The following is a 15,371-nucleotide window of genomic DNA, read 5'->3' as shown; positions in this document are numbered from 1 at the left end:
TGGTGGAGGAAAACAGTGATTGCCTGTGTGTTCATTACCAAATTCCTATAATGACTTTATCTTTTTTCTTTAGTGGAAAAAGCTTGCAGCGTGCTCACATGCACACACACTGAGCAGTAGACCAGCTATGAAATACCCTGCCTGTCCTTATAGTTTCCAGCTTCATAGTTTTGGCTGCATATTAAAAATACTGTTAGGCACATAAGATTGTTGACCTTAATCCTTTCTAATATTATTATATTTGCTAAGATATGAAAAATTTCCATTTTTTTCTGCTTTCCATTTTAAACTGTCATGATGCTGATGCAAAGGAGCTAATAAACATATAATTTTTTTTTTTACAAAACCAGTGGGCAGCTATTACCTAGTAGTAGCATTACTGTTTTGATTATCATTGATTTTTCTCAGATCATTTGTGGGCCTAATCTGTGGGCACAGCAGTCACCTCCCTTCCCTTCCAGCTGTCTGCAGTTTTATACTCTTTGAGCACCACTGAATGCCCACAAGCATGGAAACACTTCCACAGTGTCAGTTCAGAAGTCTACATCATGAAATCCTTGCTTTGGAAATATTAGAATCTAGAGATACTGAACAGTTATCTCCATAAAATAATCAGTGTTTTTATTCTTGCCTCTTGCTGTCATTTGTTGTTTACTTATTTAGCTTTTGGGCTTCTCTGGTGGCTTAGATGGTAAAGAATCTGCCTTGCAATGCAGGAGACCCAGGTTCAATCCCTGGGTTGGGAAGATCCCCTGGAGAAGGACATGGCAACACACTCCAGTAATCTTGCTTAGAGAATTCCATGGACAGAGTAGCCTGGTGGGATCGTAAGGAGTCAGACACTACTGAGTAGCTAACATATATTTAACATTTATCACTGAATTGAAAAGAAAAATCAGTGGCAATATATGAAAAATTGAGTTTATAGAAAGGTTTTATTCATGTCAAAAGTCTGTGACTGCCTAACTTCAGTAAACATTCTGTAGTCTCTAGACTAAGCCTGAATGTCCTCTTATGCCAGGCTGACTTTCCTTTGCTCCTGCTGGGATACCTCTATCTAGCATGATTATAAAATCTTTGTAGCTCTTACGGTTAATGGGGAGCGGTGGTTTCTCCGAAAAATTCTGCTACTGTTTATTCAGTGGTTTAGGGCAATATAATTTTTTAAAAAATAAAACCTAACATGAATCAGATCAATATTATCCTTACTTGAATCAACTTTTACCATTACTGGAAAACCAGATACAGTTGGAGACATTTAACTATAAGTATTGCTGTCAGTTCATCAGCAAACCAAAGCAGTCTGTCTTAATTTGTCTGATTATCATTTTGCATGTGAACCAGCTGGCCTCTTAACAAAAGTAGTTGATCACACACCAGCTTATTAATTGTAGCCTTCATCTTAACCATATGTGAAACAATATAAGAAATCACAGGAAATAGAAGAAAAGCTAAACAGTTCATAGGATTGTCCCATTGCTTGCAAAATAATAAGCTTAAGTAATTCTTTTCTCTAACTCTTCGTACTTTATCGATGATTACTTGGAAAGAACTTAGGCAATCAAGAATCTGATTTTCCCTCGTTCGTTTAAATAACGTACTTTTTGTATTCACAGACAGTATGGCTTCAAATCATCTTCTCTCCAAATGGAAAACACTCCTTTGGGTTCCTTTGTTATAAAATTTTACCTTTTGCTTGTAAATTGATGTGGACCTCTTTTTTTAGTCCCAGTTATTCACATGTCATGTAGCTTCTCCCTTATTGATTCAGAAATGCCCTTTCTAACATAGGAGTGCTTCCTTAATCTGGGCTTGGTTGTAGATACTAGGGAGTTTAGGAATATTCACAAATCTTCCTGGAGGCATGAGATCAACTTCATTTAAATTGAGGCTCAGAAAGGGCACGGAGATTATGGAGTATGGTCTTTCTTTGGTGGAAGAATATGAGAGCATTCTTTTGAGACGTGACCTTGAAAGGGGGTGTGTTAAACCAGAGCCCTTTTCCCCAAGCTTTTCTGTTGAGAGACAGCAGCAGAAATCCTTCCTCTTCCAGTGTCTCAGTGAGTGGACAGTGTCCCCCTGTAGGTGGCAATCTTCGACTTGATTTTGTCAGTTTTCCCCTGGTAGTCCTGATTAGGAAGTATCCTTTGCTCTCAGTTTTTTTCTGGGTAGAAAATTCTTCTCAAATGTAGATTCTTTGTAGGTTTTGTAACACTATCAATCAAGCAGGTCCTTAATATCATCCAATTTTAAAAATACGAAACAGCCCAAACTATAAAGCACCTTAGCTAATTACATGACTCTATTTCCAAGATCATCACACTATATGTTGGCTTTTCATTCTACGATAAGGTTTATTTTTTTCTTCCTTGAAGATTTAGAAGAAAGTTTGTGTTAATTTTTCTTTTCAAATTTAAAAATTTATTTCCCTGTAAGTTATTTTTGTTATAAAAGGATTTAACTATGTTAAATTTTAATAGCCCAGAAAATATATCTTTTTTTATTAAACTTTTTATTTTGTGTAGGACTATAGCCAGTTAACAACACTATGATAGTCTTAGGTGGACAGCAAAGGGACTGACCATACATATACATGTATCCATTCTTCCCCAAACTCCCATCCAGACTGCCACATGACATGCAGCAGAGTTCCCGGTGCTATACAGTAGGTCCTTGTCAGAAAATACATCTTCATTTCCAAGTGATTGAAGATTACTCTCTAAGATGTGCGAGCCCCTTTATATACATTCAGAAAATATGTTTCAAATGACTATATTGGGAAAGGTAAAGTGTTAACTTTACAGTTGAACTAGTTGTTATATCACTCTACTCATATAATTTCCCTCCTAAAATGAGCTTTTATATACTTGATACAGGCTGAGTAAAATGAATTCGATGAATCAGGACACTCAGGTGAATGGATTAGGACTAAAAAGCATGTGGCACATAATTGGTCTAAGTATAAAGACTTAGAGTTCATGAAATTATTTGTTCTCTTTCTGCATGTCAGACATAGTTCACTTTGGAGGAAATTATCCTTCAAATAAAATGACACAGTTTTTGAAACAGGAAAGCTGTTAAGGAATGCTTCTTAAGGATGGTTAATGCTTGAATTATAACTTAAAAAATGAATTGTTGTTTAGTCATTAAGGCATGTCCGACTCTTTTGTGACCCCATGAACTATATAGCCTGCCAGGCTCCTCTGTCCATGGGATTTCCCAGGCAAGAATACTGGAGTGGGTTGCCATTTCCTTCTCCAGAGTATCTTACCCACCCAGGGATCGAACCCATGTCTCCTGTATTGGCAGGTGGATTCTTTACTTCTGAACCATCAGGGAAGCCCTAAGGAATGAATAGGAGCTTACCAAGTAGATGAGTCAGGGATCTGGCATCCCCATGGAAGAATTACAAAAGCATGGAGGGAGAAATGAGTGTGGATGGTCGGTACCCCACCCCATCAACCCTCTGCAGTGCAGGCAGCAATATGGAGTGTATTGAAATCTGGAGCACAAGATGGAGAATCCACTCAGCTGCTGGGTAGCCCTGTGATCAGGTCACTTATGTTATAAAATAAATGGAGTGGATTGGGTTTTCTCTGGGGCTCTTTTCAGCTATAACTTTCTCGTTGCCTGTGACATCTCCCTTTTCCAGTTTGCCCTTGCTGTATCCCTACACATCTGTGTTTCCAATCTCAGGGCCCATTCCCTTCACAAAGCTCTCCCCTGTCTGCCCCACTTTATGCCCATCATCTCAGGACAGCCTCTGGATTGTCTCATTCCCTGCATTAGAGAGATGCATCCTCCCGTCCCCTCAGGCAGGGTTGAACTTTGAATGCTCAGTCAGCAGGGCTCCCTTTGTGTTTTAGACTGTTGATGGGGGTTCCTTTTTCCATAGCATGCTTTCTGTCTGCCTCGCCTTTCATTTGTTCAACATTTGTCACGTGAACATTGTGACACGACTAAACTAGTCACAGAGATAGCAGACGCTCCAAAATTGACTGAGCAGATGGTACCAGTGGTTTTAGGTTAAATTATTAACTAGGATCCGTAGCTGAAGGCTTTAGCTTCAACACTGCAGAGAAAAGGGTATTTCCTAGCATTAGAATGAACTGGCAAAGTGGATGCCAGATCAAGTTCCTTCTAAAGAATTGATACATTGTCATCTCTCAGGGTTTCCCTTTCTACTCCCAGCCACTCCCCCAACCAGATATTGATGAGAAGAGAGATTTCCATTTGTCTTGTTTTCAGTGTGCCATATGATTCATCATTAAAGATTAATTCAGAAGCAGAAGAAAGAAAAGACTATTGTACCAATGAGGTTCTAGAATATTGGTGGTTTTTAATGCTTTTTTCATGTGTGTGAAATAACATGATTCATGGGACAGTTAAAAAACTCTTCATGAGCATCTGCCATCAGACACATACCAGTATTTTCATTCCAGGCCAGCATCTCTACAATGTGTGTGTGCGTGTGTGTGTGTAACAGTATTCAAATGTTAAATGTGTAAGATTACACCCAGTGCATATTCAAATTTCCCTCTTTGTCTAAAAGGGTTTTCTTTATATCTGGTTTATCCAAAACTAGCATCTGGATCATACATCTGGTTGTGATGATGTTCCTTAAAGCTCTTTAAATCTGGCACATTCTCTTTATTGTTTTATTTAATTAATTTATTGCAGAGAGGCCAGACCAGGTAAACATTCAGCCTTTTAGTCTGAGTGACGTTTTCATTTTTCCCTCTAGCTCTAGCATTTCCTGTAAACTGGAAAAATGTAACTTGTCAACAACAATGTTTACCTTGGATTCACCGTGGGTGATGTTTATCCTTGGTGTTGCATCGCATTGGGACCCACGTAATAGCGTTGTCCCAGGAGCACCTGCTGGATTAGGGAGATGGCAGGCTGATGTGCGTGCTGTGCAGTTGCTCTAGCAGACCTCGTGTTTGGCATCTCTTCTGTAATGGCGTATAAAACTGGCAAGTGAATCAAAGAAGAAGTTGTGCAGGTTTAAAATCTAGACTACAGAGATGAAGAGTAGTAACTGGTAAGAAAAATGCCTGATATGAAAAATAAGAGATCAGTTCTTTAGTAAACAACTGACCAACCCATCTTTCAGTTTTTAATCAATTAAATGCCAAACAGCAAGAGCCTATAGTCAGTTCAATTTGTTTTGAATAATATGAAGTATATTTTTCTGTCTGTTGTATGAAATACTTAAGGCTATCTTTTAATACCATAAATTACAATTGTATTAACAAATGAATTTAACTGTACATTTTTTTAAAAGTCCCTTGTCAAATTTCATCTACCTGAAATTCAGCTTTATCTTGGCATGCTGTATTTTATTTGACAGCCCTGTTTTTGAATTTACTCTTATTTATATATTTACTGATTGCATTCATTCATCAGCCTATGTTATTAATTTGCTTTGCAGCTTCTAATGATTGTTATTTTCATAGATAAAAAATATGGACTGTATATAATTGCTCTCAATGTGAAAGTATTTATAAAAACATGAAGCATAAATCTCACTTCCAAAAGTTGAAATATGGGAAGCTTTGTTCCTTAATAAACAGAGGCCAGGCCTAAGTTTTCTATAAGTCTATTACTAAAGCATTATTATGAATGTTTATTAAGGAGATTGTGTTACTAGTTTATTTTTATAAATTTCTCAAATCTCTTACTACTAAATGTGTACATTTTATCCTACAGGCCTATGGGCTTATATTGGATGTTCTTCTGCTATGATGATTTCCAATCCAGTGAGTCTGAAAGGCAGAAGAATGAATGGGTGTGTCTGTGGATTTAAACACTGTATTTTAAGTATTTTAACCATGCATAAAGATAATCAGTACACTTAAATTAACTTAGTCATGTACGGTCTTCTATTTCAGATGTCTGATTTTAAAAAAAGTGTGAAACACATCAACAGTCATTAAAAACACCATTTATAGATAAGGCTGGGCTGAAATATTTTCTATTTTCAAGAGCTAAATTCTTTTGAGACATGCTTACATTATCATTTAGAATCTGGAGCTTTGACCGGAACTCCATTACATCTGAGTTTTATTTTCCTTCCCTCCCCTCCCCACTTACAAGACCATGGTGATCTTTATTGATTATACAGTCCACTTTCAATTGATCCAGGACTCATTTTGTTTAATTCAAAATGTGTATATATATTATGTGACATAATCATGCCTTGTTTCTGCTTATAACTCCTGTGTTTATTATTTGAAAATGTTCCCTTTTACTAAATACTTTTAAACAAAGTTTGTGAAAGTTCTGGATTCAAAATAAACACTTTTAATGCCCTAGCTTCATTTAACGCACTGAAGAGGGCCTGAAGCTTTGTGTAAATGGGGAATGGGGTAGGAGAGGGGAAGGGCTCCATGGGGATAGAGGCCTTATCCATGAGTCCTTAGACAGCTCTGCTCTTAAGCTTTTAGGTTTACATGTGCAATCTTTGGTCCTTATTAAAAGGAATAAGGGTATATTTTAAGGTTTACTACAAATGAAAGCATTAATGGTAACAGGGTCATTTATTAATAACTAAGGTCTAATTTTTAAAAATTTATACATTAAGTATATAATGGTTCCTGAAACATAGTACACGCTGTTAAAGATGGGCCGCTGAGACCAAGGGTGTTGTAGAAAAACAGCCCTGGACTGGAAGAAACACAAGCTGGAATCAAGATTGTTGGGAGAAATATCAATAACCTCAGATATGCAGATGACACCACCCTTATGGCAGAAAGTGAAGAGGAACTAAAAAGCCTCTTGATGAAGGTGAAAGTGGAGAGTGAAAAAGTTGGCTTAAAGCTCAACATTCAGAAAACGAAGATCATGGCATCCGGTCCCATCACTTCATGGGAAATAGATGGGGAAACAGTGGAAACAGTGTCAGACTTTATTTTTGGGGGCTCCAAAATCACTGCAGATGGTGACGCAGCCATGAAATTAAAAGATGCTTACTCCTTGGAAGGAAAGTTATGACCAACCTAGATAGCATATTCAAAAGCAGAGACATTACTTTGCCAACAAAGTTTCGTCTAGTCAAGGCTATGGTTTTTCCTGTGATCATGTATGGATGTGAGAGTTGGACTGTGAAGAAGGCTGAGCGCCAAAGAATTGATGCTTTTGAACTGTGGTGATGGAGAAGACTCTTGAGAGTCCCTTGGACTGCAAGGAGATCCAACCAGTCCATTCTGAAAGAGATCGGCCCTGGGATTTCTTTGGAAGGAATGATGCTAAAGCTGAAACTCCAGTACTTTGGCCACCTCATGCGAAGAGTTGACTCATTGGAAAAGACTCTGATGCTGGGAGGGATTGGGGGCAGGAGGAGAAGGGGATGACAGAGGATGAGATGGCTGGATGGCATCACTGACTCGATGGATGTGAGTCTGAGTGAACTCCGGGAGTTGGTGATGGACAGGGAGGCCTGACGTGCTGTGATTCATGGGGTCGCAAAGAGTCGGACACGACTGAGCGACTGATCTGATCTGATGAGGACTGGTTCTGACCTCACTGCTGGCGTGATTTGCTGGACTGGGTCCCCCCTGCCTTCTCTCCCTGCCTCCAGTCAAGCCCACTCAGGCGCTCTCTTCACCTCCACCTGTGATGTCTTTATGATTTCACACTGGCCATACAACTTCCTCTCTTAAACTCCTTCAGTGACTCCCTAGGCCACCCACTGAATTCCGCCCTCTTAGGACAAGCAAGGCCCCTCAGGGTCAGGCCCCTGCCTCTCTCTCCACCTCGTTTGCCACTCTTCTCTACATTAATTTCCCCTAAACTTACACTGAGGCCTTTGCAGTTCTCCTTGTGTCCCAGGACTGGACTTTTCCAACAGGTCCACTCTTCACCTCTGTTCCCTAACAGTTGTTTGTCTTCTAAATGAGGTCATGAGGAGGCGTAGCCAAAGAGTGATTGCTACAGCTGATGTCAAGGGCACACTGCCTGTGTTTTCTTCTGGAAGTTTTATGGTTTCTTACATTCAGGTCTTTGATCCATTTTAAGTTGGTTTTTGTGTGTGGTGAGAGAGAGCGGTCTAGTTTCATTCTTGTCATGTGGCTCACTAGTTTTCCAAACACCATTAAATGCCCATCAGCAGATGACTGGATAAAGATCACACACACACAAGATGGAATACTACTCAGCCATACAAAAAGATGAAATCTCACCATTGGTGACAGCATGGATGAACTTTGAGGGTATCATGCTATGTGAAATAAGTCAGATGGAGAAAAACAAATACCATATAATTTCAGTCATATGTGGAATCTAAATAAACAGACCAAATAATACACAGATTCAGAGACCGGAGTAGTGATGACCAGAAGGGATGGGAGTAGGGGAGGGCAATATGGATAAAGGAGGTTGACTGTATGGTGATGGAAACTAAATTTTTGGTGGTGAGTCGTCTGAAGTTTGGACAGAAGTTTAAATATAATAGTGTACACATAAGATGTATGTAATGCTTTGTATCATTTAATTGCTTAGTTGCTCAATTGTGTCCGCCTCTTTGCAACCTTTTGGACTATAGCCTGACAGGCTCCTCTGTCCATGGAATTCCCCAGGCAAGAATACTGGAGTGGGTTGTCACTTCCTTCTCCAGAGGATCTTCCCGACCGAGGGATTGAACCTGCGCCTCCTGTGTCTCCTGCATTGCAGGTGGATTCTTTACCCACTGAGCCATTGGGAAAACCCAGGAAATGGCTGCTGCTGCTGCTAAGTCGCTTCAGTCATGTCCGACTCTGTGCAACCCATAGACGGCAGCCCACCAGGCTTCCCGTCCCTGGGATTCTCCAGGCAAGAACACTGGAGTGGGTTGCCATTTCCTTCTCCAATGCATGAAAGTGAAAAGTGAAAGTGAAGTCGCTCAGTCATGTCTGACTCTAGCGACCCCATGGACTGCAGCCTACGAGGCTCCTCTGTCCATGGGATTTTCTAGGCAAAAGTACTGGAGTGGGGTGCCATTGCCTTCTCTGAGGAAATAGCTACCATTAACTAAAAATATGTTTGAATTTGCTTGAATTCTTAAAAACTGTGATACTGTTTCCTGACCTAAAGCTTCAGATCACAACATAGGGCTAAAGCTAAATGCAAACACAAAAAACTAGTTTATAAAAAAATTTTTTTTAAATAAATGAGCTGTGTGCCCTTTGTCATCTTTTCAGTTAACAGCATTGTCTTATCTCTCTCCCTGTACTTATTCATGATTTTATTATTTTTATCTGTTTGGGTGTGCCGTCGCCACTGGACTATGACCTTCCTAAAAAAGTCAGTGCCCATGTTAGATTCACATTTAACCCGGATGCCTAACACAAGGCAGCTAATAAGTACTCAGTGTGAACTTGCTGACTGGTGGAACATAAGTGCACGTTTACAATTAAGATGTTTAGAATATGAATTACTTTTAAAAATATTCCTCTATCTCTTTGCTGGTATGTTATACACCTACTCCTGGGAAGTAATAGAATAACTGTAGAAATGATCAGATGACTCCCTAGAAGAAAAAACTTAAATGTTGGTTAAAAGTAAGATTTCATTTCAGTGAAAGATTAAGCAGAATTGGAATTTTAGAAATAAGGATGGGAATTTTTATGTAATAGTGGTGGTAAAGAATTTAAAAAATCTGGACCAGGATAATCTGCCAGGATTATTCAAGTGATATTAGATATATTTTTCTTTGTCATATTTGACAGCATTTTTAGAGCATAATGCTTTACTCTTAAATATTTTTATTTATGGTCCCTATGTATCTTTTATATAAGATACATTAACTTGAATACATGAGCTGAAGATTTTTAGTCTTAAATATTTTTATTAGTTATGAACTCTAATAAAGACTTTTGTGTTAAGATATATTAACTTGAACATACTAACTAAAGATATCTTTAACCCAGGTCTCCCTCATTGCAGGCAGATTCTTTACCATCTGAATTACCAGGGAAGCCCAGGAATACTGGAGTGGGTAGGCCATCCCTTTTCCAGGGGATCTTCTCCACCCAGGAATCGAACTGGGGTTTCCTGCATTGCAGGTGGATTCTTTACCAGCTGAGCTACGAGGGAAGCCCCTTGCAAAACTTAGTATGTGCTAATTAGAGATGGATCAAGACACATAGAGTCTCATCTTAGCTCCAACAGCATTAGCATCTAGATCTCCGTTCTCTCATTTTAAGTGGCGTTTAAATGTACCTGTCTGGTTCATTGAAAAATTGACCATCATCCCTAATAGATATCAAAAAGTTCTTGATAAGCAGCAGATTTAAGGAAACTGGCTTAAATTAGGCATTCAGCTAGAGATAATGTGAGATTTGAGTAGAGGGTGGTTAAGATGGAGCTGGAGGGCAGACCAGTGAAAGACAGCAGATGGAAGTGAAGACTGAGGGGGCTGTTTAAAGGCAGTGGCTTCATCCAGAAGTCAGCTTCTCAGAGAATGATATATTCAGCTTTCGGGCATGTATTAAGTCTTTGGCACATGATTCCACTCTGCAGTTGTGTGCAGCCTGAGAGCAGAGTATACAGTAGATGAAGGCATGGGCATAGTTGTGCTGTCCCTGGAGAAGGCAATGGCACCCCACTCCAGCACTCTTGCCTGGAAAATCCCAGGGACGGGGAGCCTGGTAGGCTGCAGTCCATGAGGTTGCTAAGAGTCGGACACGACTGAGCAACTTCACTTTCACTTTTCACTTTCATGCATTGGAGAAGGAAATGGCAGCCCACTCCAGTGTTCTTGCCTGGAGAATCCCAGGGATGGGGGAGCCTGGTGGGCTGCCGTCTATGGGGTCGCACAGAGTCGGACACGACTGAAGCGACTTAGCAGCAGTAGCAGCAACTTTACTGTCAGACATTGAAATTTGAGTCTTATAATTTCACATGTCATGAGATTATGTTTTAATTTTTTAAAACCATTTATAAAGGGGGCAGCTGGCTTTGACCCAAGAGCCATAATTTGCTGACTTGACCTCACACCAGCAAAATCATTAAGGTTTTAAGGGGGAATAAGTAAATAGCATGAAAGTGAAAGTGAAGTCACTCAGTTGTGTCCAACTCTTTTCGACCCCGTGGACTGTAGCCTACCAGGCTCCTCCATCCATGGGATTCTCCAGGCAAGAATACTGGAGTGGGTTGCCATTTACTTCTCCAGGGGATCTTCCCGACCCAGGGATCGAACTCGGGTCTCCCACGTTGCAGGAAGATGCTTTACCTCTGAGCCACCAATAGCATAGGGCAGAAATTTAACACCTGGCACTTGGAAGCTTGTTAAGAGTTTGTCAGAATCCAAAGAAGGAGCAGTCAGATGTAGGAAAGGAAATAGTGGTCTGCAGTGTTGATGAAAAACAGCTCCACAACTGGATCACTAGTATATATGATTAAAAAGGTAACTAGAAAGATGGGAGAGAAAAAGACCATTGGTACTGGTTAGAAGTTCATGGTGACCATGGAGAATTTTTTTTTTAAATGATTGGCGATAGAATTTTAGACAGCAGGAAAGATAATGTGTGCATCAAAGCTGGAATTGATAGTTTTAGAGCAATCACTGGGGCTTCCCAGGTAACTCAGCTGGTAGAGAATTCACCTGAAATGCAGGAGACCCTGCTTTGATTCCTGGGTTGGGAAGATCCCTTGGAGAAGGGCTAGGCTACCCACTCCAGTATTCTTGGACTTTCCTGGTGGCTCAGACAGTCAAGAATCCGCCTGCAATGTTTGAGACCTGGGTTCATTGCCTGGGTTGGGAAGATCCCCTGGAGGCAATCATGGCAACCCACTCCAGTATTCTTGCCTGGAGAAGCCCCATGGACAGAGGAGCCTGGTGGGCTGCAGTCCATGGGGTCACAAGGAGTTGGACATGACTGAGCAACTAAGCACAGCACAGCACACACAGATTGTAAAGTAAGAGATGAGAAAACCACTGGGGAAATCTTTATAATTAAAAAGCTCTTTCCAAACCCTTCTTAATATTTAACGCAATAAATACCATAGTTTATGTGTTTCCTTCCGGAAGCTCTGGACTTAGGGAGTTAAGAGGCAGCATAAAATAATGCCGAGAGGACAGTGTGCCCTGGGATGCTGGGGTGCATGCTAAGTTGCTTCAGTCGTGTCTGACTCTTTGTAACCCTATGGACTATGGCCTGCCAGGCTTTTCTGTCCATGGGATTTTCCAGGCAAGAATACCAAAGTGGGTTGCTGTTTCCTTCGCCAGGGGATCTTCCCGATCCAGGGATAGAACGCATGTCTCTTAATGTCTCCTGCATTGGCAGGTGGGTTCGTTGCTATTGGCGCCAAGTGAGATGCTGGGGTGGAACCCTGCTTTTTAACCCCCAGACTTGCCACTGATCTCTGTGTAACCAGTGGCATTATCTTTACATGACTGTGGTCGCTCGATATCAGGTTTTATTAATGAGAAAGGAGATTACTCCATGTGTGACTCTTACCAAAGTTCATTTCTTAGAGCACTTCTCTGACTAGTCCTGGTGGGTTAGAAATGTTTCACTACCAATAAACTTCTTTCCTCCCTCTTTAAAATGAGAGCCAGTTGGACTCACTGCACAGATTCTTGTTCTTGTTCTATTGCTATTGCCCCCTTCAAGTTTTTACTCAAGTCTCACCTTTCCAATGAGCTCTATCCTGACTCTATTTAATATTACAACCTGGCCACACCCTCCTCCTCTCAAACCCCTTTTATCCTATGCAACTTTTTCTTTTGTCCATTCCACTCACCACATTCTAACATACCATATAATTGTGGTTTATGGTCAAGTAATGTAAGCTCCAAGAGGGATCTCAAATGAATGGCGCTTCGTACATGCTCAGTATTTGTCTTTGAATGAGTAAATCAAAGTTCCAGTGCCACTGTTTCGTACGTGAAAGGCCATGTGCTGTTTGTAGTTGGAAGTCCAGATGGGGATGTTCAACCTCAGAAATTCGTGGACTGTGGATAAGGAGTGCTTCTGGTTAGAACCCACTACTGCCTGTTTTGAGTATAGTGAGCTAAGAGGCAGCTCTTGCTTATAAATGTGTTATCCTAAGGGAACTTTGCACACTTTTCAAGCAGTTATATAATTTAACTTACACTCTCAGTCTTTTCTCATTTGCCATCTGGCCATGTAATTACTTTTAAATAAAGCAGTGTATAGGTGAAAGAACACAAGTTGGAAATCCGTGATAATAGGTATGGTGGTAGGATAATATGTGTGTTTTGGGTTTTGTTTGCTTCAATTTTGTTGTATAAAAAATAAGATTGTGTGTCTGTTGGGGGGGATGATTTGAGGAGGAATCATTCCAAAGTTTTCCCTAGAGGGAGCCCCTTATATAAATTTTATTCTTTGACTAAAAGCTTTTGTTATAAACTAAATGTTTTGAATTAGTGGGTTATTACATTTTTCCATTCAGTTGTAAGTCTGGCCCAAAGCTATGAAATAAGAGGTTGTCTAACATGTTTCAAAAACTGTTTTGCCATGAAGTGAAGTTGGGGAGAGCTTTGAGGCGCATTCTTTTCCTTTGTCCCCTATCATAATATTGTTTGATTTGTATTCTTTTCCTTTTTGTTCCTGTCTCTTTACCCCGAAGTGTATTTTTCTAGTGCCTGCTGGTACCACATTTCTGATTCTTCTCTGTTTATATTTACCCAGTTCTCTGTGGCCAATTGCACACGAGAAAAGAACTGCAACTTAGTACAGTACATTCACGTTGAAGAGAAAAACTCAGATAATTTTTGTTAGAAATTGTTCCTCTTCTCTCCCATTGGGGAGGTGTTTGGTGTGGAAATTTTAAAAACCTGGTGCTTAGGCTAGGTTTTTAAAATTTAAAATACGGATTTAAATGATTAGGCTACTTTATCATCTGTTTTCTTCTTTGGAGTGGGAAAAGTTAAGAGTTTGGGGGCCGGGGGTGGTGAGAGTTGTGGCAGCTAGATGCAGACGAGATCACCCTTTGGAACAATGACAATGCTTTTCTCCGTCACTGGCAAGAAAAAAAAAAAAAAACTGGGTGAGAAGACTGGGTGTACTAATTTGCAACTAAAATACAACCAAGTCATCATTTACAGCTCCCTGGAGATTGTATTATAAAGTTTTACTGCTTGCAAACCTTCCTTTAGTGTGGGAGGCAGAGCCTGGGGGCGTGGTTGGGGAAACAATAGTTTGGCTCTTTCTCCCCCCTGAATCGGTTCAAATGCCTGACTTAACTAGGGAGTCAAAGAATCAACAGACTTGCCGTAAGACTTGTCGGCTCCAGTAAAAAGATCTGGATGTTCTTAGTGGCCCAGTGAAAGTGGGGAACACCTTTGCTTCACCTTGACTTCCACGAAGTAAACTCTCTACTGTTTTTGTGGACTCCAGAGAGGAGGCACTTCAGATCAGTTGGAGAGGAAACTGACTCACTGAGCACCGAGGCAGAAAGACAGATGTGGCTCTCATGCAAATAAGAACCGCGATTGGCTTTCTCTTTCTGTATACATTGTCACTGGTGACTCTCGGCCTTAAAGATTAGGTTTCAGTGGGAGCTTTTCAGGTTCAAGGACTGTTAATGGTTTGTAACTGCCTGACAATAAGTTCAACCTCAAAGTTACATCAGTCCAGGCAGATGTCTGAGGATTCAAGACCAGAGGGAAAAAGTTGGAATGTGGAGCAGAAGAATGCTGATTACCACCTGTTTGCTGGACTGAGCTTTTAAAGGATTCAAATTGTTTAATCCTACGTAGATGTCCTGGAAATGGTGGTCTTTATTAATACAAAGATCAAGTCTTTGATTAAACTTTTTAAGAAGAAAAGTAAGTAGTTTCTTTTCTCTGCACTATATGTGAGTAAGTGTGTGTGTTTTATGTACGACTTCATCCTTTTGAGTGATGAAATTAAGAGTGTAAAACAGCATAATTGGTGTTTGTTAAACTCCTTTCTATACCAAGTTCAAATACCTCAGACTTTTATAACTCTAGGGCAGAATTATGTGACTTTTTCTTTTTAAAAGCATGACTTACTTGTTTATGGTTGGGATTTTAGGTGAATTCACTTCTATTGGGATTCTCAAAAAAAAAAAAAAAATAATCCTTTGAAGAAGGGGGAAAAAAGCCCTTGTATTTACTTTATGTCTGCCTTGATGTACAGTGTATGATGTTTCAATTCTTTGGCTAAATACGAGGAGCCTCTGAGTGATGCATCACATATTTTTGGTGGGGATGATCCTCTGAAAGTCTCCTACACTCTGTTAGTTATTTAAGAGCTCAAGGACAGCCTCTGTCTAGACTGATCAGTCATTGTAAAGCACACAACTTCTGTGATGTGGCTTCATTATGTACTTACTGTTGGTTTCAATTTCTTTAAATCCAGATGCCTCTTCATTCTTTGGAAAGTATAAATTTTATTTAT

At 40.1% G+C, this 15,371-nt stretch overlaps 1 protein-coding gene across 6 annotated transcripts in view; it reads left to right on the top strand.

The window, feature by feature from the left end:
* The window catches only part of NHSL1 (NHS like 1), a 257,856-nt gene that overhangs the window by 174,066 nt on the left and 68,419 nt on the right, over window positions 1–15,371 (top strand). Inside the window, exon 1 of one of the 6 annotated variants that reach the window (XM_005891948.3) lies at window positions 14,535–14,776. The exons of the other annotated variants lie outside the window; for them this stretch is intronic. Coding sequence (XP_005892010.2) covers window positions 14,719–14,776 — 58 coding nt within the window. The 5' untranslated portion in view covers window positions 14,535–14,718. Of the gene's footprint in view, window positions 1–14,534; window positions 14,777–15,371 lie in introns of those variants that run through there. 6 annotated transcript variants of the gene reach the window in all.

This window comes from Bos mutus, chromosome 9 (assembly GCF_027580195.1).
Source record: "Bos mutus isolate GX-2022 chromosome 9, NWIPB_WYAK_1.1, whole genome shotgun sequence".
Taxonomy (NCBI): domain Eukaryota; kingdom Metazoa; phylum Chordata; class Mammalia; order Artiodactyla; family Bovidae; genus Bos; species Bos mutus.
This window is presented reverse-complemented; position numbering and strand designations above follow the sequence as displayed.